The sequence below is a fragment of the Tinamus guttatus genome, unplaced genomic scaffold, assembly GCF_059628265.1.
Source record: "Tinamus guttatus ecotype Peru unplaced genomic scaffold, ASM5962826v1 Tinamus_guttatus_pri_ptg000356l, whole genome shotgun sequence".
Classification (NCBI taxonomy): domain Eukaryota; kingdom Metazoa; phylum Chordata; class Aves; order Tinamiformes; family Tinamidae; genus Tinamus; species Tinamus guttatus.
This window is the reverse complement of record NW_028288890.1, coordinates 4,125,556-4,147,962: the sequence shown is the minus strand read 5'-3', so window position 1 is coordinate 4,147,962 and position 22,407 is coordinate 4,125,556. Positions and strand designations below refer to the sequence as shown.

The 22,407-nt window shown below is 45.6% G+C and overlaps 1 protein-coding gene across 1 annotated transcript; it reads left to right on the top strand.

Moving 5' to 3' along the window:
• The first annotated feature begins 3,878 nt into the window (after window positions 1–3,878).
• On the top strand, window positions 3,879–21,977 carry MPO (myeloperoxidase). Its single transcript, XM_088529960.1, has 12 exons — window positions 3,879–3,964; window positions 5,078–5,171; window positions 6,434–6,609; window positions 7,736–7,859; window positions 9,946–10,075; window positions 10,791–10,997; window positions 12,588–12,903; window positions 15,033–15,193; window positions 17,094–17,340; window positions 17,876–18,046; window positions 19,705–19,942; window positions 21,683–21,977. Exons 1-12 carry the CDS (start codon window positions 3,889–3,891, stop codon window positions 21,975–21,977), a joined length of 2,235 nt encoding a protein of 744 aa, XP_088386086.1. The 5' UTR covers window positions 3,879–3,888.
• The last annotated feature ends 430 nt before the right edge of the window (window positions 21,978–22,407 follow it).

Below are 22,407 nucleotides of genomic sequence, written 5' to 3'. Positions count from 1 at the left end.
CAACTAGACTTTGTGCTACTGATCACAAGCCTCTGAGCTCTGCTGTTCAGTCAGCTTTCAGTCCACCTCACTGTCAGCTCATCCAGCCCATTCTTCCTCATCTTGTCTATGAGGATGTTGTGGGAACAGTGTTGAAAGCCTTCCTGAAGTGCTCTCCCCTCATGTACTCAGGTCATTCTATCATAGAAGGCAATCATGTTGGTTAAGCATGATTTCCCCTTTTGAATCCATGCTGATTACTCCTGGACACCTTCTCTTTCATGTGCTCAGAGGCAGCGTCCAGGAGGAGCTGTTTCCTCACCCCTGCAGTGATGGAGGTGAGGCTGACTAACCTGTAAGCCCACATCACCCCTAGTCTTCATTGTCTTGTTGGCCTTGACATCCCTTGCCAGATTGAACTCCTGATGGATCTTGGTCTTCTCACTGCTGCATACTCAGACAACACCCCTATATTCCCCCAGGTTACATCTCCCTGTGTGCACCTTCTCTATGCTTCCTTCTTATGTCTGAGTTTTGCCTTGTTCATCTATTCAGATCTCCTGCTCCCTTTGCTTGATATCTTCCTCATCGGTTTTGACCTTGGAGGAGATGATCCTTGAATATCAACCATTTTTCTTTGACTCCCCTCCAGAACCTTATCCCATGGGATTCTACCAAGCTTGTCCCCGAGGAGACCAAAGGCTGCTCTTCTGAAGCCCAGGATGGTGATCCTGCTCTTGGCCCTGCTCCCTCCTCACAGGATTCCGAACTCCACCAGCTGCAGGACATTTCCTATATGCTGTTATTTGAGAGTGAGTCTGAGGAGCCATTTTCATGGAAAATGAACTTTCAAGAGACAAAGCAACCTTCAAAACCCACCTCTTTCATGTTTCCTGAAGCAATTTTGAGAGCAATTAGGTAAGTTCCTAATTGTGAAATGCACTTATCAGCACAGATATGCACTAACTGTCTCATTAACATTTTAAAAATCCTTATCTTCTTCTAACTGGCAAACTGCATGATACAAAAGAGGAAGTACACAGATAATGGCTTCAAAAATCTGCCAGCTCTGCCCCTTTGCAGAAAAGCAGTACTGTGCTTGCCCTTGTGCAAGCAGGTGGTGGTGATGGTGGCGCAGAAAAGTGGAATCCTGCTTCTGTCCTCAAATGGCTGAGCTCACAGGAGCTCAGAAGGTGCTTCAGCCTCTGGTCTCCAGCCTCTGGTCCAGACCCTGCCCCAGGCTAGGGCAGACTCCAAGGCTGGGTGAGGCTGCTCAGGGCATTGCCCATGTGAGCTTTGAAAATCTCCAAGGATACAGATCCCACCACCTCCTTGGGCCCTGTCCTAGGTCTCCACCACTGTCACAGATGTTTTTCTTATGTCTACTGAGAATTTGCCTTACAGCAACTGGAGCTCATTGCCTTTCATCCTTTCACTTCACACTTCTGAAAAGGCTCTGTCTTCTGTATATGCCTTCCATGAGATAGCTGAATCCAATAATTAGATCCCCCAAAGCCTTTCTTCTCTGAATAAGTCCAGCTTTGTCAGCCTCTTCTTGAATGTCATGTGCTCTAGCTGGGTTCACTCTGGTTTGCCAGCAGCTCCTTGGGCTGGGGCGGTGCAAACAGGACACAGCAGCCTCACCAATGACTAACTCAGGTTTTGTCCCTGTAATAACACATAGTTTCTTTAAAACAGTGAAGTGCTAATACACTGCATTGAAGGCGTCTGGCTCCATCTGTAAGGGAACTCTGGGCACACAGGCACTTTCAGAGTCACTGCTGGAGAGGCTGCACAACCAATGCAGTTCCTGGGACTCATTGTGTAGGGAAGGGTTCAACTAACAAGTGTTTATTTAACCTATCCCCGGTGAATACTAGTAGAGAATTGAGCACCTCAGATTACTCAAGAAATTTATATTACAGAAGGGAAAACACAATTGCAATGAGCAGGAGTCCCATTTAGAGGAGAGCTGAAATCCCCTGGCTTCTCTGGACACTCCAGCTTATTCCAGCGCATCCTTTACTCGATTCAGCCCTATCCCTTTTGCTGAGTGACTAGCACAGTTGTAGCATGGCAAGGATATAAGTCAGATAGATAGTGCTGAAAAACCTAAAAGAAAGAAGAACCTGAACATCAAGAGTGCAGCTGATCCTGGTCCTCTTCTCTTTGGGAAGTGGGTGCTGCCTCTTCTTGACCTCACCCACTCGCAGAAAGGGGAGGTCCCCCAGAGAGCTGGGCCAGCCAGCTGCACATAAAGGTGCAGGTGCCAAGGGGCTGGGCAGAGGACAGCAGAAGATTGCAGGTGAGGCTGTGGCCCATTTCATGCTTGCTTTTGCTTTTATGGAGCTTCTGTACTATGGGTGGAGGGAGTCAAGGCTGTGCTTGCAGCATTCAGGTGAGGTCTATGCTTCCCATTGCTTGTGTGATTGTCTCCTAAGCCTTGCTCTAGGGCTAACAGAGCTGCTGTCTGTCCTAGCAGCCCCCAGCAGGGCCAGCTGTAGCACAGTGAGGATCTGGCTGGACTGCATTGCTCTTGTGGGTTATTTTTGCCTGCTGCTCCATGGTGGGTGCTAAATGACGCTTTGCTGGCACGGTCCACAGGGGCACTGTTCTGATAGAGATTTGCTTTGGAGTGACCTTATTCCACACCGGAGGTGGATGAGTAGGGCCTGAGTAAGGTCAGCTTTATGCAAGAACAGCCCAATTACCTGCATACAGAGGACATGCCAGGCTCTTCTGGCTGACCCCTCTTCCCATCAAGCCAAATCACTGGTGGCAGCTCTCCTAATCTCATGCATGAGCTCTCCCTGCATGGACAGGGCAGGTGCCTGGGCTCACTGACAATCAGCCATGGTGACAGCAGGTCCTTCCCTCAGCTACCCAGGAGGGCTGCCTGCCAGGGACATTCCTCCTAACAAAAGCATTCCCTGAGTGGGTGATGGACTTCTAAGAAGCTATGGAGATTGGTGGTCTTTAAGATGAGCTTCATCAGCATGGGGATGGGAGCTGGGACTGGGCAGGGTTTCCAGGATGCATGGGCTGGGCTGTTCATGATGCCAAAGGAGATTGCACTAATTGTTTCTCCTAGAAGTCTGGGAACCTACATACTCACTGCTGCGTTTCACAAACCCTTGCTGTGTCTCAGCTCCTTCCTTGAAGCTACTGCTTGTACAGGAGCCAGGCAGCAGGACAGGGCAAGGCAGCACAAGAGCAAGGGTGGGCTCTCCTGAATGGTTCTGCCTTGCTCCTCATTCAAACACTACGGCATTTGCTGTGTCTCAACTCTCAGATGGATGAGTTCATCTGTTTTGTGTTGCCCCATAGAAGATGTTGTCCCAAAGCAGTGCTTCCCCAATGATGTCTGAGGGCCCTTGGATATTGTAGAAACCCCGTGAGACAGGAGGCAGCTCCCTTTCTTATTGCCAGCTCCACCTGTTCCAGAAGGCTCGAGTGAGTTGTAAAAACGAGGTTGTTGCAGCTGCCTTGCCAAAACTTCTCTGTGGTTTGGCAAAGACACCATGTGCACTTCTGGGGCCCATGGCTTGTGTCCTGTGGAGAATGTGTAATTCAAACGCTCTTGCCTGATCCTCTGACCTACGCGTCCACACTGCGAGTTTGAAGCACTGGCAGGGTACGGGCTGGCTCAGGATGTGATTGATGCTGCTGGATTAGCAGGGAGATTCCAGACTCCCACACACCTCTCCTCGGCCCAGGCCAATTTGCTCCCATCCACCATAATCACCAGGTCACTGAAGGATTTCCTTGGCAGCACCCTTGTTCTCAGGGAGCGCTGTGCTGGGAAGAGGAAACCTTGGCTGGGGCTGTGGGCTCCTTTAAGACATGCCATCAGTGTGGTGAAATTAATGGCATTTTGGTCTTCACTTCTTGCATTTTTTTTTTACAGAGATGAAGGTAGAAATCCTCTTTCTGGGCTTGCTGGTGACCCTCAGTCTGTTCCAACCATCTGTATCATCTTCATATGGTATTGAACCTTTCTCAGGTTTAACAGATCAGAGGCTTTTACATTCCAAGTAGGAAAAAGAATAAAGCTTAGTGTGACAGAACTTAAATTATCCTCTTGTAAACAGCAAAGACTCAGAGAGCAGGAATGTAGCCTCCAGTAGAGTTACTATCTACTGAAGAAGCAATACTGACAATTTCAGGTTTTTATCAGTTGATTTCCTATCTGATTTCTTAAAATTGCATTAAAGGTAAGATTAGTTCTCAGAACAGCTCTAGTTCCCAGCAGCACAGCAGTCCTCCTACCACTCATGCCAAGCAAAACAGCAGACAAATCCCTCTTTGTGAGAATGGCTCAACTCCAACTGAACTACCATTAACAGGTAGCTCTGGTGTTTAGGCATGGGGAAGTTGCCTGTCACTCTTGCAGCCTTGCATTACTCCTCTAAAACCTACAGAAAACTTTGATTTTAAATTTATCATTTAAAATCCTTATGGAAACCACATGCTCGAGCTTTCATTTATCTCAAATATTGGTTCAGATAATTCGTGTTCCCACCATGATTGCCAGATGTGAACTCTTGAGCTGATCCAGGAAGATATGCTGTGGACTCTGGGAAAAATATGATTTTTTTTTTAATGATTTGTGTTGATTTCTGAAGCTTTCTCCTTGCCTAGAAGCTAGAGAAAAAGCACTCCCATGTAGAGTAGCACAGTGACAGTTGTCCTCTCCTGTTCTCTAACCCACAGATATCAGATTACAGGGGCAAGGTCCCTGAGCTTCTCATTCATTTTCAGGAGTTCCCCAGGGTAGGAGGAAAAGTAGTGAGAATGACAGGTCAGGGATTTGCAGAACATTTTAGACAGACTAGGGAAAGTGGTGGGGAAGTCCTTCTGCTTTGTGGCGTGAAGGAGATATATGAACTACTGCTTTGACCAGCTGGTGCCAAAGTAAGCAGCAAACAGCATATGTGTGTTGTCAAATGTGGATATAAGCGGTCTAGGAGAGAAAGCATGGGGGAAAACGCACGGATGAGAAAAAAGCAGGAGACAAGAGCACTCACTGCTCTCTTGCTCATCACAACAGGGTGGAAAACAGCGTTCTCATCTCTGCCCTTTCCTTTCCTTTGGTGAGGTCTCTCAGAGGAACTGTCAGATGCGTCAGTGCTGAGCAGTGTTAACGAAGCCAAGCGGCTAGTGGATTCAGCCTATAAACACACACGTGACAGGTGAGACTCAGTCTGGGCTTAGCTGCTGGACTGTGCAGTCTGCTCTCGCTGTGCGTGGGTGCTACGGTGCCTTGCAGTCCTCTGGCTTCAGAAGAGTTGGCTCTTGCCCCTGACTCCAGTATCGCATATGAAGGGGAAAGGTTCTCCATGAACATGGTGGACTGAAACCCAACATTTATTTAGCTATTTTATTTTAGGCTGCAACCAGAAAAAGGGCCCAGTTGCCTCTCTCCCGGAGCAGAGCTAGGTGATTCTAGATACAGTCCTGCCAGATCCACACTGGGACAGACAGCTTCCATAAAGCCTCCTCACGCTTATGAGGCCTATCAATGGCCTGGGCTCCTCTGTCATGTTTTGGAGGTGCCACAACCTCTCATGGCTGGTGGGTGTCCAGTCTCCCTTCTATACATGGCTTCTGGTTTCCTACCTATCCTCTGCTGCCCAGGCTCACCTACATGTCCTCTGCTGAGTTACCACATGGGGCTTTGCTATTTGCAGTCATGCAGCTTTTAGAGCTGCCTGGTGCCTATTGGCTATTTTTGCATCACATCTCCAGTCTGTGCGGTTATTTTGAGCTGTAACTCTTGCCTTCTCTATTCCTGCTGTCCCTCCTAGTACTTGACTCTGTTTCATCCCTTATGGACATCCTGAGGAGAACCAGAGCCCCTGCTGCATTCCAGTTGTTCACCACCTATGAGGGGAGTGAACTGCAGCAGGTCAGAGTGAGGGCATTTTGTGCGATCTGGCAGGAGACCTGTGATTTTGTCACCTCGGCTTGGGTGTGTATAGGTTCCTCCATCAGCACTTGTCTTCTGGGGAGGCTTAGGAAAGCCTTGGCTTGGGAGCTTTTCTCATCTCAGGGGTCCAGCAGCATTAAGACAGACTTGGAGATGTTTGTGGCCTTGTGGGCCTTTGGAGGGAGACAGGCACCCACTGGTGCTAGTTAGGGAATAGTTAAGTGAGATTTCATTGACTCAGGGATGTAAAGAAAGGCCTAAGAGCTCTGATGTTGTCTTCCGGAACGTGGATCTCTGTGGGGTTTCCCTCCTGTTAGCCACGCTGCTCCTCTGCCAAGAGTGTTAGGAGCAGCCCTGGTCTCTCCCAATTTACATGCAGGGTGTTGGGGTGACCCTGCCTTTTTTGGCAGTTCAGACTAACATGCCGGGTGGTGAACTGGGGTAACCTGCAGGACCTGCAGTGGGGTTTGCCCCAATGCCCCCTGCAGATTTTTTTTTTCTTTCCCCTTCCCCTGCTCCTTGTAGCATAAAAAAGAACTTGCAGAACAGCTCCTTGACCCCAATAGAGCTCCTGGGATATTTCAAACAGCCAGTGGCAGGGACCCGGTCTGCAGTTCGCACTGCAGATTACATGGAAACCACCCTGACCCTGCTCAAGGAGAAGCTGCGATGGACTGTGAAGGGAGATTTCAACGTCACAGGTAGGAATGTCACTTTGCTAGGAGGAAGAAAGAGCAGTGAGTGCTGTTTCATGAAGATGTGGCTCTTGGTCAACAGGCCTTTGTGGGACGTAGGAGGAAGGAGTTAGGGGATATGGTGGGTCACTCCTCAAATCCCTCCCGTCCAACTACAGTGTGAAGCATCTTGGTGATGTGTTGAGGAAAAATCCCCTCTGTGAGGGGGAGGTCCTGCCCTACCATCAAAACCTGTTTGCTGAGAGCAGAAGGCAAGTTAGGGGCGGTTAGAGGAACACTCGGGGGAGGAACGGGGAGGGCTTCATATAATAATTAACTCATGGGGACCACAAGCATTAGGGCTAAGTACTGGCAGATCACGACCTGAAGCCCAAGCTCACACCATGCAGGGTGAGGGGGAAAGGCAGGGGACGTCTGTGCCCTCTCATCGTTGGGCAAAGGAGGCAGCAGTTTCTTCTGAACAGCACTGATGAAACTGTTGGTGGCAGTAGTGGCTAAGAAACCGCAGGGTGTAGTGTGCAGTAGCCATGGTCAAAAGGCTTCATTCAAGCAAAGAAGGTTAATGTCAGCCACTTACCGCCCATTCCTTGGGGAATCTTCACCGAGAAATGCAAAGCCAGTGTCCCCTCGTGGGGAACAGCAGTCTGATGGCTTCTTCTCCCGACGACAGTGTGCATACTGGGGGGTGCTTCCATAGGGAAACAAAACTTTTAACGGCTCTCAGAGACAGCAGTAGCTGTTAGTAATTTATAGTGGAGATAAAGGGAAAGGGAGAGAAAGAGAAAAGAATCGTTAATCAATTGTTAATGATAGAAAATAATTTCCCTTCTGCCCATTTGTAAAATGTAACTACATGTAAGATTTGAACACACCGTTGTGGTTTTTGATGCCATCCCAAACCAAAAAGAGAGCTCTGCTGCTCTGGAGAATATCTCCAGCACAGACATGTTAGAGCAGGATAACCTGAAGCAGAAATTCCTTGCATTCTTCCTGCACAAGATGATACCAGCATAGGAATCCAATTCTGGATTGCAAGAATGTTTTTCTTTCTTTTTTTTTTTTTCCTCCTGAGCCTGGGAGACACCCTGACCAAGCAGAATCAGTACGTTCACTTCTTATTGCTGTCTTGTAGACATTCTCACACCAGCTCAACTGGGGATGATTTTCAAAGCAACTGGATGTGACCAACATAATAAGAAAATAAATTGTGAATCTGCCTCCCGTTACCGAACGATCACCGGCGAGTGCAACAACAGGTGAGGGGCTTCCAACAGCAGGAGGGGCAGCTGGTTCCCCTATCAGTACAGCAAGACTTATATCTTCCAAGATGATCCATACAGGATGCCTTCCCTAGGGTTTTATAACCCACTATACTGTTTCGTAGGCACATGGAGATTTTAATTCCAATCTCACCTCAAGGGCTTTTGGTGTTGTACATGAACTAGATTTCAAAGTGCAAAAAAATGGTGACTCCCCTCTGCTCCTGCTCTGTCATTGAGCTGCATTTTTTACTTTCTCCTGGTTGTGCCTGGCTCTGCCCCTTGCAAGGCATGGAAGTGCTTCCCAGCCTTGTGGGTTGGTTTGCGACCTGGCGGCACCATAGCTCTGTGCTGTGGCACGGTGTGGTCTGGCTCCATGCCCTGTACTGTATCCCCGCTGCTCAGGGAGAAATTTGGGTGCACAGGTCGGGAGAGAGCAGCTTGTGCATGCTCCTTCATTAGCCAAATGGAGGCCAGGACTATAAGGTGGGATATAAAATATTATTTCTCTGTAAATTCAGAGCTTGCTTTACTTAATGAAGGGGCAGCTGTGCTCGACAGTGGAGTGGTTTCAAGGGGACTGTATAGAAGTCTATCCCTCCACTGTCACTGAGGTGAAGTTTCTCCTGGGACATGTGGCACCTCAGGCAGAGGAAGGAATTCACACAGGTTTGTCTGCCTGGAGGGTGCTTTAGCTTTCAGGTGTCTGTAAAAGAAGGAGGGAGAGCTACCTGCCTCCTCCTGTTTTCAGAAAGTGGCAGCTCCATTTCAGAGTGGGGCTCTGGCTTCTGGGACAGGGACAGGTCTGTCAGACCAGAGCAAAACCATGAAGTCCAGTTTGCTGTGTCTCTCCATTGCTTGGCCCTAGGCATGGGCCATCCATGGGCACTGTGGGCAATCAGCGAATACATTGTATATATGTCCTTCAAGACCAAAATTTATTAGTAGTCTAACTAAGACTTTAAAAGTCTAATCAACATATAACTATTTTTAGATCAATTAGTAACACTCACGATGCAAATCACCCAATTTCTTTTAAGATAATTGGTAGTTCAGTAAAATCAATAGGCACAAGTGTCTGCTCCTTTTCTCTGATGTTATGAGGCCCTTTTTCCACAGATTGGATGCTTCAGTGTATTGTCAGGATCCACAGGATGAGGGTTTCTTCATCCTTGGTCTTGGTTTCCCTTTGGCTTATTTTATATGTTTCATTGTCACTGCTGTTAATTTGATATGCTCTGTTAGTCTTTAGTAGACCTCTGCTGTAGGTCTACAAGGACTAGTCACAAAGTTTGCTTAGTAACACAAGTAGAGTAAGCTTTTTGCCATACATTATTTCTTTTAAAAGGAGCACTATCCATTTTGCACATAGCTAGGTGAAACTTAAAAAACTAAAATGGGTGAAGTAATAATATAATTACAAACTCATGATAATAGGGCAGGTAGCAGACACTGACAGTTGGCTGATTTTGCTGCTATAGCAAAGGCAACAGTCATCTGATCCTAGTAGTTACTGAGGCCTGGTGTATGTTGTTGTTGTTGTAGTTATTATTATTACTATTGCTATTACTATTATTTAACCTGAGGTTTCTTGTTGGAAGTTGGCAATACTTTGCCAGCTGTCGGACTGTTGGGATTATAGGTCTCCCATATCTTCCCAACCATTGTACATAGGTATGTTGTTCCTTTTCAAGGTTTCCAGCTTTCTTCATCCTTATTTAGGGATCAGACACTTACTAGTTAAGTACAGCAGGACTCAGACTGTGGGTTTTTTGGTTTTTTTTTTTCGTTTTGGACTTAGCTGTCTCTCTATTTTCACTGCTTCATTTGAGGGACTATGAGGCATTAGCAAATGTGAACATATTTGCTGGGCTGGATTAGGCCTCCCAGGCTCTCATGTTCTCACTTGAAGCACCAGGTGAAGATGCAAGTCATCACCTGTGGGAAGGCCCTATGTGGTGTCCACCTGCAGAGCATACTAGCATCACCAGGAGGAATTTGCTGGGTCCCAATTCATGAGTTCTTGGCACTGCCACAGTCCTAATGCTGCTAATAGTTGCTGTTCTTTCATTCACTTACACAGGAGAAACCCATCACTAGGAGCTTCAAACAGAGCCCTTGTCAGATGGTTGCCAGCAGAGTATGAGGATGGTGTGTCGCTCCCCCATGGGTGGACAGAAGGAAAGCGTTTGTCTGGATTCCCTTTTCCACTGGTAATGTTTCTAACATTCGGCTAAAAATACAGTAACACCATTTAGGGATTCCCAGTGCTTGGATATTATCATAGTTCTCAAATGTAAGTTGAACCACTAGCATGGTGGGGATTAGCAGGCAGGAAGCTGAAATCTCATTTTTCAGGTGTCATTTCATCATATCTCCACTGTGATTTAATAGACATACATTCTATCTTCCCATACTCCCAGGTGAAGCAAAGGAAAATTAATATAATTGCTGCAGAACCAGGGGACAATTTTCTAGGTAGAAACTCTGTGTGGGCATCCATAGGTGTGCATGATCTGTGGGTGTAAGTGTACAACTTCTGTAGTGCTTGGGGGGCAGAAGAAACACTGTGAGGTGGCTTCTTATCACTTGAGCTCAGTGCAATGAGAGCTGTAATGAGGAGCACTGAGATTTTCAGTGTCGGGTGCCTCCTGCTCATGCTTTCCTTGCAACTTTAAACTCTTATACTGTACAATACCATGTCTCGAGTAGACTTTTGACCACTTCTCTGTAGCTGTAACTGAAGAAACAACTAAGTGAAGATTTACAGTGGAAGGGGGATGAATGAGAAAAGAAGGATCTTGGGAGAACAGCTCTTGCTGTTTAAGAGGAGTTCACATTGGATCGTTTTTTGCTGGTGACCTTGAAAGCTGATGCGCTCCTTATGGCCATTTCTTAATACACATGTTTTGCCTTAATCCCTTGCAGGTTCGAAAAGTGTCAAATGAGATTGTTCGTTTCCCCCCTGAGCAGCTCAAGCTGGATCAGCAGAGATCACTCATGTTCATGCAGTGGGGCCAATTTATTGACCATGACCTGTCTTTCAGTCCCCACACTCCTGCTAGAGTTTCCTTCAGTGGCAAGGTGGACTGTGAGACCAGCTGTGCCAAACAGCCCCCTTGCTTTCCCATCAAGGTACGGCCAGCCAGGTTTTTTCGGGGAGGGGGGAAGGGTACCTATTTGCTAGCTGGGAGATTTTAATGACTCTCCCTGTGCTTAAGACGGGTGAATTTTAGAAGGCAGAAGAAATTATTGTGAGCATCCAGTCTGATGTTCTGTATAGGCCATGCCTCTGTCTGTGCAGATGCAACTGCCCCTTGTTGAGAAGCCTGTTTTCCAAGTCAAGTCTCTTATTGCTATCTAAGACATTGCTATCTGTCTTCAATTTATCAGGTTTCCTACTGGGATTATTTGTCTGCAATGGGACATGGATATGGCCAGGCAGTGGATAGTGTAAGCTGAGGTCCTCCTTGCTCACAGCAGAGCATGTCCCCTAGGGCTGCGGTCTATACACTTAGCTCCCTGCCGCATCCCTCGCAGGACAACCTCTCAGAGCAGGCCAGGGGTTGCTGCCTGTGAGGTGGCAGTGCTGGGTCCCAGGGATGGCCGTGGCACAACAGGCACAGTCACAGCTTCCCGCGCTTCCAACCATTAGCCCCATCTCTAATGGGATGGTTTTCCTCTGGAGGTATAGTGCAAGGCAACATTGATGTGTGCGATGGTTGCAGAAAGCAAGCCAGAGGCAGGGGCAGATGGATGTCAATACTCTGGTAAAATACCCCATAAACAGCAAATACATACTCATTCAATGGTTAAAGGCTGATTAGCACATGGGATGAGGAAGTAGAATTTCTACCATTGGAGGCTAAGGCATTTAGCTGGAAAGCATTGCAGTCACGTTAGTACCTACTTTGATTAATGTTTAATAATGTGCTTGGAGTTGACCTACTCAAACAGGAAAGACTCAGTCCTAATCATGGAAATATGAAGTATCCAGCAGTTATTGCACTCTCCAACAGTGGGAGAGATGTGCTTGAGATGACCTCTGAATCTTGATTTGTGAGGCAATGTACTGGGGGAAGGTAGGCACCAGATCCGCTTCTGCCCATGTCTGGGTGGGCTTAGACGTGCTCAGAAAACATATCCATCAGGTAGAAAGTGGGTTAAACACTGCACTGCAAAGTTTGAGACCTGTGTACGCTGCAGGGCAGAGGCATGGTCCACCCTGCAGCCCTGCTCTCCTGCTAAGGACTTTTGAACATGCATCTCTTGTCCCTGCATGAAACTGCATTTCTTTCCAAAGAAAATTGTGAAGGGATAGGGCATCACCCGAGTGCCCAAGGTGTACTTAAGAATACGGTCAGCGTTACAATTTGCAAACACCTGCCCAGAATGTAAAAATGGACACTAAACTCCAGCATGTGAAAGGAGCGCTTGGGCTTGCAAGATTCAAGCAGATATGTACAAATACGGAGGAAAAAGTAGCCATAAGTCTATCTGTGTGGAAATGTAGGCATCTCCAGGCTTTCATGGATATGTAGGACTTGGGTTTCCAAAATAGCCTCTCTGCTCTGAATGTCAGCCTTCATATCTGTGACTTGACTGATGACCATCTTATCTACCATGGGAAATATGTCTGCAATCATTCCTGTCTGGCTTTTCTTATCAGTGCAGAGATTATGTGTCCCTGAAGTGGTGATGAATTATTCTTTTACCTTTTTGCAGATCCCACCCAATGACCCACGAATTAAGAACACGAAAGACTGCATTCCCTTCTTCCGCTCAGCTCCGGCTTGTGACAGAGGAATGGCAATTCGAGATCAGATCAACGCGCTCACATCTTTTCTTGATGCTAGCATGGTGTATGGGAGTGAAGTGCCTTTGGCCAACAGACTGAGGGACCAGAGCAACCAGCTGGGCTTGATGGCTGTTAATAAAAAATTCACTGACAGAGGGATGGCTCTTATGCCTTTTGACAATATGCAAAAGGACCCGTGTCTTATTGTCAGTGGGAAAGAGAAAATCCCATGCTTTATTGCAGGTAAGTTGGGTGATGGTGTCTAGAAGCTCCCTAACATTGAAACCTGGAGTGCTCAACCCCACTAGATTTATTTTATTTCTTTAATTGTTTGTTTTTTCTTATGTAAGTAGAAAGTGGGCTCAACAAAACATCATGAAAGACTTAAGCAGGCTGTTATAGGCAAGCTCTAGGTATGAGAGAGTTCCTCTCAGCTGAGCCTTCTTTGTGAACATGGGCCTGGAGTGAAACTCTCAGCCCTTAACCTACTAAGCACATGATGCTGCCAAAGGGGCACTCGTTGCTCATGGATGGAGCTGAACAAATGCAGCAATAGCAACCTAATGTGAAGGTGCAGGCTTGTCTGTGCTTGTCATTTGGCAGCTCTCTCTCCCATCAAGGCAGGTGCAGGTGTGTTGGTGCTCAGCTCGGTCACTGCTGTGAAGCCCTTGTCTCTGCTGCTGCACTTTTCTGTTTCTTTTAACCATCACCAAGGGGAATGGGGCTGCACTGATTCTGCACTCCAGCTGGGACACAAGCACTTCAACGCATTGAGATGGCCTCCTGCTCCATTTATCAGCACAGTCTCCCAGGAGACCTTTATCTAAATTTTGTCAGACTTTCTCATCCTCTTGGCTATCTCTTCTTTCTAAGTTAACTCCTGCTGTCCTGCCCAGAGCCTCTCAAATCCATGTCCCTTGCTTCAAGCAAAATAGGGCACAGTCACCACCACTTTTCCATCTGCCGCTGTTTGCTGTCTTCTAATCTCCATAGTGCATGGGCACCAAAACCATTTGATTCCCAGAACTCTGACCACTGTTCCCTTCTCCCTGGTGCCTGCTGGTACCATCATGCTATCACAGGCTTTCGGGCCCAGAAGGAGTAAGGTTTCTAATGCATCTTGTGAATTAGCGTCTCAGTCCTTGTTTTTTTTCCTGTTTGTTTTGTTTTGTTTATTCATTTTTCCTGAGTCAGTAGGACCTTCTTGCTAGCCTCTTTCTAGCTCTGACCACACGGGGCTGCTCATGGTACCGGAGGAGAAAACTTAAAGGCATGACAAATTTCCTCAGATGTGGAACTGTCCCAAATGTTGTCCAATCTCCTCTGGATGTCACTCTCTGGGTCCTTGGATGCCATCAGGGACTAGCAGTAGGACTGCTAGGATAGCTCTCTTTAGTAGCATCCTCCAGTTCCCTCATTCTAAACTCTCGGTGTTTTATATTTCCTTCTACCACTCAGATATATCTGTTTTCCCATCTATTGCTCCATGCCTTCAGCTGCTCCCTCAGTTCTGTGCATGTCTTTCCTCAATGAGGAGCCTGCAGGCATGGCAAAAGGTGGATTCCTAGTGAGGAACAGAAGAACAAGCAGGTATGTTGCTGCTTTCCTGCCTCCTCTTTTCATGAACTTCAATGGCTCATGAAAAGACTGTCAGGGGAACATCACGAATTCTGCTATGCTGAATGCAGGGGCAGAACTTTCCTTTGAGTATGTCCTTTTCTTCTCTAGGTGCCACTTCCCACTCTCGTCACCTGCTTGTTGTGAGGCTGTATGCCCTAGATGTTTGAATAAAGGTTTTTATTTTGTTTTATTTGGTATGTTTTGTAATTCATTCCTCTAAGGTTGGACTCATTGTGTGTGACTCGTCATTTACTTACCAAAGCTCTTGATCCTGTCTGCTTGCTTTGGCCATAGTTGAATCCATTTTAGGGGTGCCTTCTCACTCCTCTAGACATCCCAATTTCTCTCTGCCCATTCTCATTGCTGTCTTCAGCATTTGTACTCTGTCTGCAATATGGGACTCTGGAGGAAGCCTACTCATATTTAATACCTTAAGTCATCTCTAGTAGTCCCTTTTTAACACACTTTTTTAACACGACCCATTTCTGGGTTCTATCTCTTTACAAGGCTAAACATGATGGTAGTGGAGTCTATGCTTTCGCTGTGTTAGTGGGGACATGTTTTCAGCTGGAGTGCTCCAAACCTCTGGGTCCAAATGCAGTTTTCCATCTATTATTGTGTGTTTCTTCTTTGTGATGAAGATATTGATAACATAAAACTTTTTGTGTGTGTATTGTCCTCCTCCAGTGGAAAGCAGCCAAGCACACATAGGTCGCTGGCAGTACAAATCTGCTCACTTGTGATACTTCTAGGTGATTCTCGAGCAAATGAGATGGTGGAGCTGGCGTCCATGCACACACTTTTCGTGCGGGAGCACAACCGCCTGGCTAGAGGGCTGAAGAGATTAAATCCCCACTGGAATGGAGAGAGGATCTACCAGGAGGCACGGAAGATCCTAGGCGCCATGGTCCAGGTATCAGCCCCTATGTCATATGTGCTACTGATTGCCCCAGCTCTTCCTCCCTGTCTTGCATTCTTACAAAATTCACATGATGGGCTTTTTTTTTGTGTGAAGAGTTTCTGAAGACTGCAGTATTTTGAGGTGCAAATGATCAAATGCCTTTTACCTTCCCCTTTGGTCAAAAGGAAAATCATCTAGTGACACCTGAAATAAGAAGCACTGACCCTGACCATTCAATGTCTCTCTAATGTTGAATCATCGGATGCTCAGAGAGATTGTGGAGTCTCCATCCTAGGAGATATTCAAAAGTCGTCTAGACGGGGTCCTGGGAAAAGTGCTTTAGGTGACCCTGCTTGAGCAGATCATCTCCAGCAGTCAGTTCCAGTTTCAACCATTCTGTGCTTCTGTGTGATTCTGTGTTTCTAAAGGCAATCCTTAGTCATCCCTAACTAGAAACCTGTCTTCTGAGTTGGCTTGACAACAAGTAAATAAATGAATAAATAAGTAAACACTTTCAGGAATGTCAGAAAGGTTAAGTTTTCAAAACTTAATGGAATTATTGAATTAATATATCCATGGGTATAGAGGAGGATGGTGCTGGCCTCTTTTCACTGGTGGCCACCAACAGAACTAGAGGAAATGGCCACAAACTGAAGCATCAAAAGTTCCACAGGAACTTAAGGAAAAATTTCTTAACAGTGAGTGTGCCAGAGCACTGGAACAGGCTGCCCAGAGAGGTTGTGGAGTCTCCTTCTCTGGAGATCTTCCAAACCTGCTTGGACGCAGTCCTGTGTCACGTGCTCTAGGTGACCCTGCGTGTGCAGGGGTTGGACTAGATGATCTCTAGAGGTCCCTTCCAACCTTAATCATTCTATGATTCTATGATAGAAAAAATCTTAGCAGTGTTGAGTAAGCCAATGTGGAGAAAGTTAAACAATTGCAATAGAGTTATTTGCTCCCCTCATCATTTTCAGACCCATGCTTCCATTTTCTTGCATTTTTCAGGCAATTAAGACATTTTCATCCTACTGCTAATGAATTTATTATTTTTAGTTATCTTCTGCAGGCCTCTAAATATCCTAAGGGATCATCAGATCAGGGTTGGAAACCTCTGCTATGAGAGCACTAATACAGCTGCTTAGGGGTGGCAATAACATCTGTGTCAATACTGCTGGTTTTTTTTTTTTTTTGTTGTTGTTGTTGTTGTCATTTGAGGCATATAGAATGGGAGGGAATGGGGAAGAGTCGCTTTACCTTGCTGCTGGAAGTGACCTCTAACTATACTACTAGGGAATATTTAGGAGGATTTGGGAGGCATTGTTAGTTTTTATCTTTCCCTAACCTCCTGAGCTGAAACCTAGGTGAGGAGCACGCCTGGGGATATCTGAGGGCGTGGGGAAGAGGTCCTAGAGCACACACAGAGGATGACTGCGGGACAGGAAGCAGCAGTGTCCAGGCTTCCTATTACTTGGTGTTGCTGCAACAATTACCTCTGCTTTGCATTTTCATGCTCCTGTCAGTGTCAGAGAATGCTGAGATTCCATCACGCACAGCTGGTGGAACCAGAAGCACCTTGCAGTGCTATGCCTGTGCCTGGAGCTGCAGCACTAGTTACATGATACAATGGCCGGGCAAAGCAGCAGCTTTGAATCAATGCCACAGAGCCGAAGAGATAGAAATGTCACTTAACAGTGTCACAAGAGATCCTCAATGGTTGGGTTAAGGTCTTATAAGGTGAACGAGAAGTTGGCTCTGCATACTGTCTCCACTCCTCATCTTGTGCTAGCTAAGTCTGCTACAGAAATCATTCTGAAGCAATCATTTTGAAGTGAGAACTCTCCCATCACCACGCATCCAAGGAAACTGATGTTTAAGCAAACAGTATTTCATCCTTTCCATGTTTTCCCTCTAGATTATAACCTACAGAGACTATCTGCCTCTTCTGCTTGGATCCACTTTCTGGAAAACAATACCTTCCTACCGAGGCTACAATGACTCTGTGGATCCTCGGGTATCCAATGTCTTCACTCTGGCTTTTCGTTTTGCACATGCTTCAGTTCCCCCATTTGTGAATCGCCTAAATAAAGATTACAAGCCTGAGGGACCCAAAATCCAACTCAGCAAAGCCTTCTTTGCTGTATGGAGGATTGTGAAAGAAGGTAAAGTCTTTCTTGCACTGCTGAATGCATTCAGCCCTTTCAGCCCTCTGGAAGAGTTCTTGCTTCAGCTGGACTTAAAAGCAGTTTTCAATAAACGAGCTGTATTACCATTCCACAATGTAGTTGTTATCTGCAGTTAAAAAATGACCCATCTTATTTTGAAGTATACACCTTGATAACTTACTCTGTGTAGTCTGTAAGAACATTATTCAAGGTATTTTCTATTTAGTGTTTTAAGTGCAGGAAAACTGATTCAGTTATGTGGTATTTATCTCTTTTCCTAGGTTATCCAGTTTCTGTCTTTCATGCACTTTCTTTACTATAGCCAACATCTCATGTAACACACTTATTTTTCAGGAGGGGAACTAGCGATAGAGCGTATAGTGAAATTACAGGAGCTCAGATGCCTCGGTTAAGGTGCAACAATTCCTGTACTATAAGGTTATAAGTAAATATAAGTGGTATTCAGCTTTCTCAATCCTCTTTTGCATACGCTTTCCAGCCTACACTCACTGTCACTGTGCGATTGTTGCAGGTGGTATTGACCCCTTTCTCCGGAGCCTGATGGCTAACCAGGCCAAGCTGATGACACAGCAACAAATGGTTGTGGATGAGCTCCGGGATCGGATGTTTGAGCAGGTCTCAAGGATCGGGTTGGATTTACCTGCACTTAACATGCAGCGTTGCAGAGATCATGGCCTCCCAGGTAAGCTGGTTGTGGGAGCCAGGGCATCCAAGGAAAAATAGATGAAAACCAGGCACTCTTGGAATTGATCACAGAGAAAGCTCTCCAAACTCCATGCACCTGCCCATGCTTTGACATGACCTCTCTTGACCGAAATTCCTCAGAGATCTTTCCCAATTTGCTCCATATACTGCTATAGATAAGTAAATAGGAAGTTATGCCATGAAGTTAGAGCCTGCTTGGAACTGCAGGAGACAAATGGAGGACACAGTCACAAGAAACTTTTGCATTGCACAGACAGAAGTCAAGCGTTTAATAACTGACTTAGGTGCATTGTTATTTAAATAGCAAAACTAGGAATCATTAGTGGAACTGGGGCTGTAAGTGCACTGTGGCCTCTCTCCAAGCATTGTATGTCTCCAAGTCCATGTAGTCCAGCCACACAAGTTGGGAAGAGCAGATCATGATGTGTGGATCCCATTCTATTTTCTCTACAAAGACTGTAGGACAGAAAAGGACATGTCAGAACCACTCACAGGGCTCTGCAAGATGCAAAATAGTTGCAAGATAGTCTTGAGAAATAGATTAATGATAGGCCTTTACACATAATGACGGGTTGTTGGATTTTGGGTGTGCCAGTGCATAACAGTGCTATTATCAGGCTGATGAAAGATGCTTTGTCAGTAACCTGCTGGGAACGGCAATAAGGCTGACTTTGAAACTGTGATGAAAATAATGCTAAATTCACAGGCTCTAACCCCAGACAGATACTGGCATTACATTTGAATGCAATGATCAAGTCATAGGATTGCTGTGCTTTTCCACAACAGAGGGATTTGATTTTCCATGCTGCAACTAGGAGTAAAACATGATCTGAACCAAAATCTTGAGTTCCTATCTTCAGCTGCTGATTTGTTGTGATAGAATCAATATGTATATCGAGTGTAAAAAAAGATCCTAGTAAGACAAATGAAACTAAATCTGCAGAAGAACTTGCCCACTACCATGTTGTACAGAAGGTGGTAGTATGAACATCTTGTCTAGATATGCTTTCAAAGAAAGTGACATCCTGAGTTTTATGAAGATCTCTCTTCTGTTATCTTCTGCCTGGGTTTCATGGGTTGCAGTTACGATCAGACAACAATTGGATATGGCCAGAGCCATGTGGGCACCCAGAAAACAGTTAGGAGCAGTCACAGCACACTCAAGGTGTGTTTTAGATGCCTGAATACAAATCTCTTTTGCTATTTGAAATGCCCTGAGGTCTTTCCTCTGGTTTTATGAAGCAGCTTCATCAATGTATGGTTCTCCTGCCATTCCTGTGTCACACTGTGAGAAGATTATTTCAGGTATGCTGTGACTCTAGAGCTTTTGCACAGGCATCTGCATCGGCACCAGCGGAAAAGCAAAATGGCAAGGGAAGGTGATAGAGTGACTCCCACTTTGAAAGAAATTGCCATTCCCTAGACAACACTGAAATGTCAGGCAGGACACACTGGCTCTGGAGGAGTGGAAATACAATGTATTAACAGAAATACAGAAGAATCTGGAAAAAAAAAGATTTTAAAAATACTGAGAATGTACATGGGCCCTGCATCTGGGAGAGGAAAAGTGCCCTTCCCAGGAAGGAGGAATGAGTTGCTGACCGCCCTTTGCTCTAATACTTGGTTTTCTTGCAGGTTATAACTCCTGGAGACAATTCTGCGGGCTCTCGAAGCCTCACAATTTGAGAACGCTTGCTCGAGTGTTGAAGAATTGTGGTCTGGCAAAGAAATTCATGAAACTCTATGGGACACCAAAGAATATTGACATTTGGATTGGGGCACTTGCAGAGCCCTTCGTGCCTGGAGGAAGAGTTGGTCCTCTCATGGCTTGCATCATTGGCACCCAGTTCAGGAACCTACGTGATGGAGACAGGTAAGAGAAGAGCCAGGTATGCAATCCCCAGAGGACAGGGGGAGACTGGGCTTACACAGATTTGTGCAGTTTGAAAATTGTTTTAGTTGTTTTTTATTACTCTCATAGATGTTCTTTTGCCTCTCTGGCAATGTTCCTATTTCCAGACTAGACAATCGTTAAAGATTGGGATCCCTTCCTAGACAAGTGTTTTCTCTCCCAGGCTGTTCAGCTCATCTGGCAGTCCTTATCTGTGCTAACTGAATTGCCTTTCTCCACACTGATGGTGTACAGAGTTTGAGCTCTTTGCTAATGTTCAGATAAGTTATTTCAAGGAGGACCACAATAGTATGTGTTCAAACACCAGCTCACTGAAGGAAATAGAAGCATGTAAGTAACACTTGAATAGATCAGAGGTACAGAGGAGGCAGAGATGTGCCAGAGGTGGAGCACTAATGATGGATAAAACAGACACTAGATGGTTTGACTCCTCCAGCTAGATTTAATTCACTCAAACACAAACTGGGAGGTATGAATGGATGACAGCTGTTTTTTTCTCACTTAGAGTGAGACTGGTAGATTCTCTGCTGATAACAAATAGCTAAATTATACAGACTGGGAATTTTTTAAGAACTAGACTTTGAGACTGTGCATAGGCAAAGATCCAGGGCCTGCAGGCCAAAGGATTTTGCCAAATGGCTAACATGCTTTGAGGTTTATATGGAGTGAAGGAGATTAATTTTTCCCTCTTGGCAAGTCTCAGCTCAGCCCAGACTGCCTCCAGGGAGCATCTACAGTGTCCCTGCTCCTTCTCTGATGGAAGAGAGAGGCTGCTCCCTCTGTGCTGCTGCGCTAGGCTATGCCAAAAGCACACATAGTTCTGCTTTCCCATATCCTGAGTTTGCAATGCACAGCTTTGCACTGCCCCCACGTGCTTCATTTCCATCCGTTGCCTGGAAAAAAAGTAGGATCCAAAGCACAATCAATGAGAGAGGTGTAACCAGCACTATTAGAACTAGCCTTTAGAAATGCATAGAGAGCAGTCACTCACGTTACCATCAGGAGAGATGTTGGGGCACCATACTGGTGTCTTCTGTGCCTCTTGAAGGACTCAAAAGTGATTTTTCACTATTTCTTCCTTCCTCTCTAGCTATGGCTTGGACTCTTGTGGCCCAACATGTAGCACTGTTTGAGTTTAACTTGCACAAGGCCGGTCAGGATTGTCAGGATTGTTTGACAGACAAAACCATGGAAGCATTGTTGTGCTTTCACAGTAGGAGATCCTGAGGTCCTCCTCCTCTTTAGAGATGCTGGGAGTACCAGTTGCAGGAGTGAAGTATACATCCCATTTTGTGTGGTGTTTCCCAGTCCTTTCTGAAGCAGAATCCTCGTATGGTTTAGCAGTCTTTCATGAAGATAGGATCATGACATGTCTTTCTGGGAAACTCTTGTGCCAAGTACAGACCTAGAAAGACTTACTATGGGTTCACAGTCTGGAACTGGGAGCTTATAGGCAAACATGGTTTCCATTGCACATCTAAAAATGGTATGAATATATCATTCTTTTTTTTAAGAGATGAATAATAGGTCTCATTCCACCCTCGGAGGTCTTCTTTTGAATAATAAAAAATCATATTTATTCTTGACAAAAGAAGTGTGTTATTTGTGTTGGGCACTTAACAGGAAGTAAAGTATTAAAAGTCTTGAATGTGGAGAAGCCCAGAGGACCAAATCTGTTGTGTCATTTTCCATTTTCTGCAGGTTTTGGTGGGAGAATAGAGGGATTTTCACTCCTCAGCAACGCTGCTCACTGTCCAAAATCTCCTTGTCACAAATAATATGTGACAACACCCACATCTCTAAAGTGCCAAGAAATATCCTCAAGACCAACAGATATCCTCATGACTTTGTGAGCTGTAGTCAGATACCAAAGCTGGACCTCAGAGCATGGAAGTCAAGGAGGACTGAAGAAGGAACAAAAGGAGGTATAAAGTTAAACAGTAGACAGTTCCCACTTGCAGACATGTCAGGTCACACAGATAGGTCCAGTTTTTAAGGGTTTTCAGGTGCCTGAGCAACACCTGTCTCTGAGGCTCTAAAAAAGAGCTAACAAATGCTCTGAATATATGTGTTTAAATACTCTGTTTCATCAGGTCATTTGTGAGTAGATTATTACTGACATTACAGGACGAAGCTAACTGCATTGCTAGGGATTTTTTTCTGGTAATGTTCAGTTTAGTTCTTCATTTTGCAAGAAAAGCCTTTTGATGCCGTAGAATCATGCCTGTTACTAAGTCACGATTTTTAGTATCTGCAACTAAAAACCATATTTAGGGCCTCAGATAACTCCAGCTGCAGTCAGCATCCTTCGAAGATGTTTAGTCACATTTTCCACAGGGCTATAGATCATGAGATTGAATCTGTGTCAGGGTACAACCAAAAAGGTGACCTTCAAGATGCCAGAAGAGAAAATTTGGCTTAGGGCT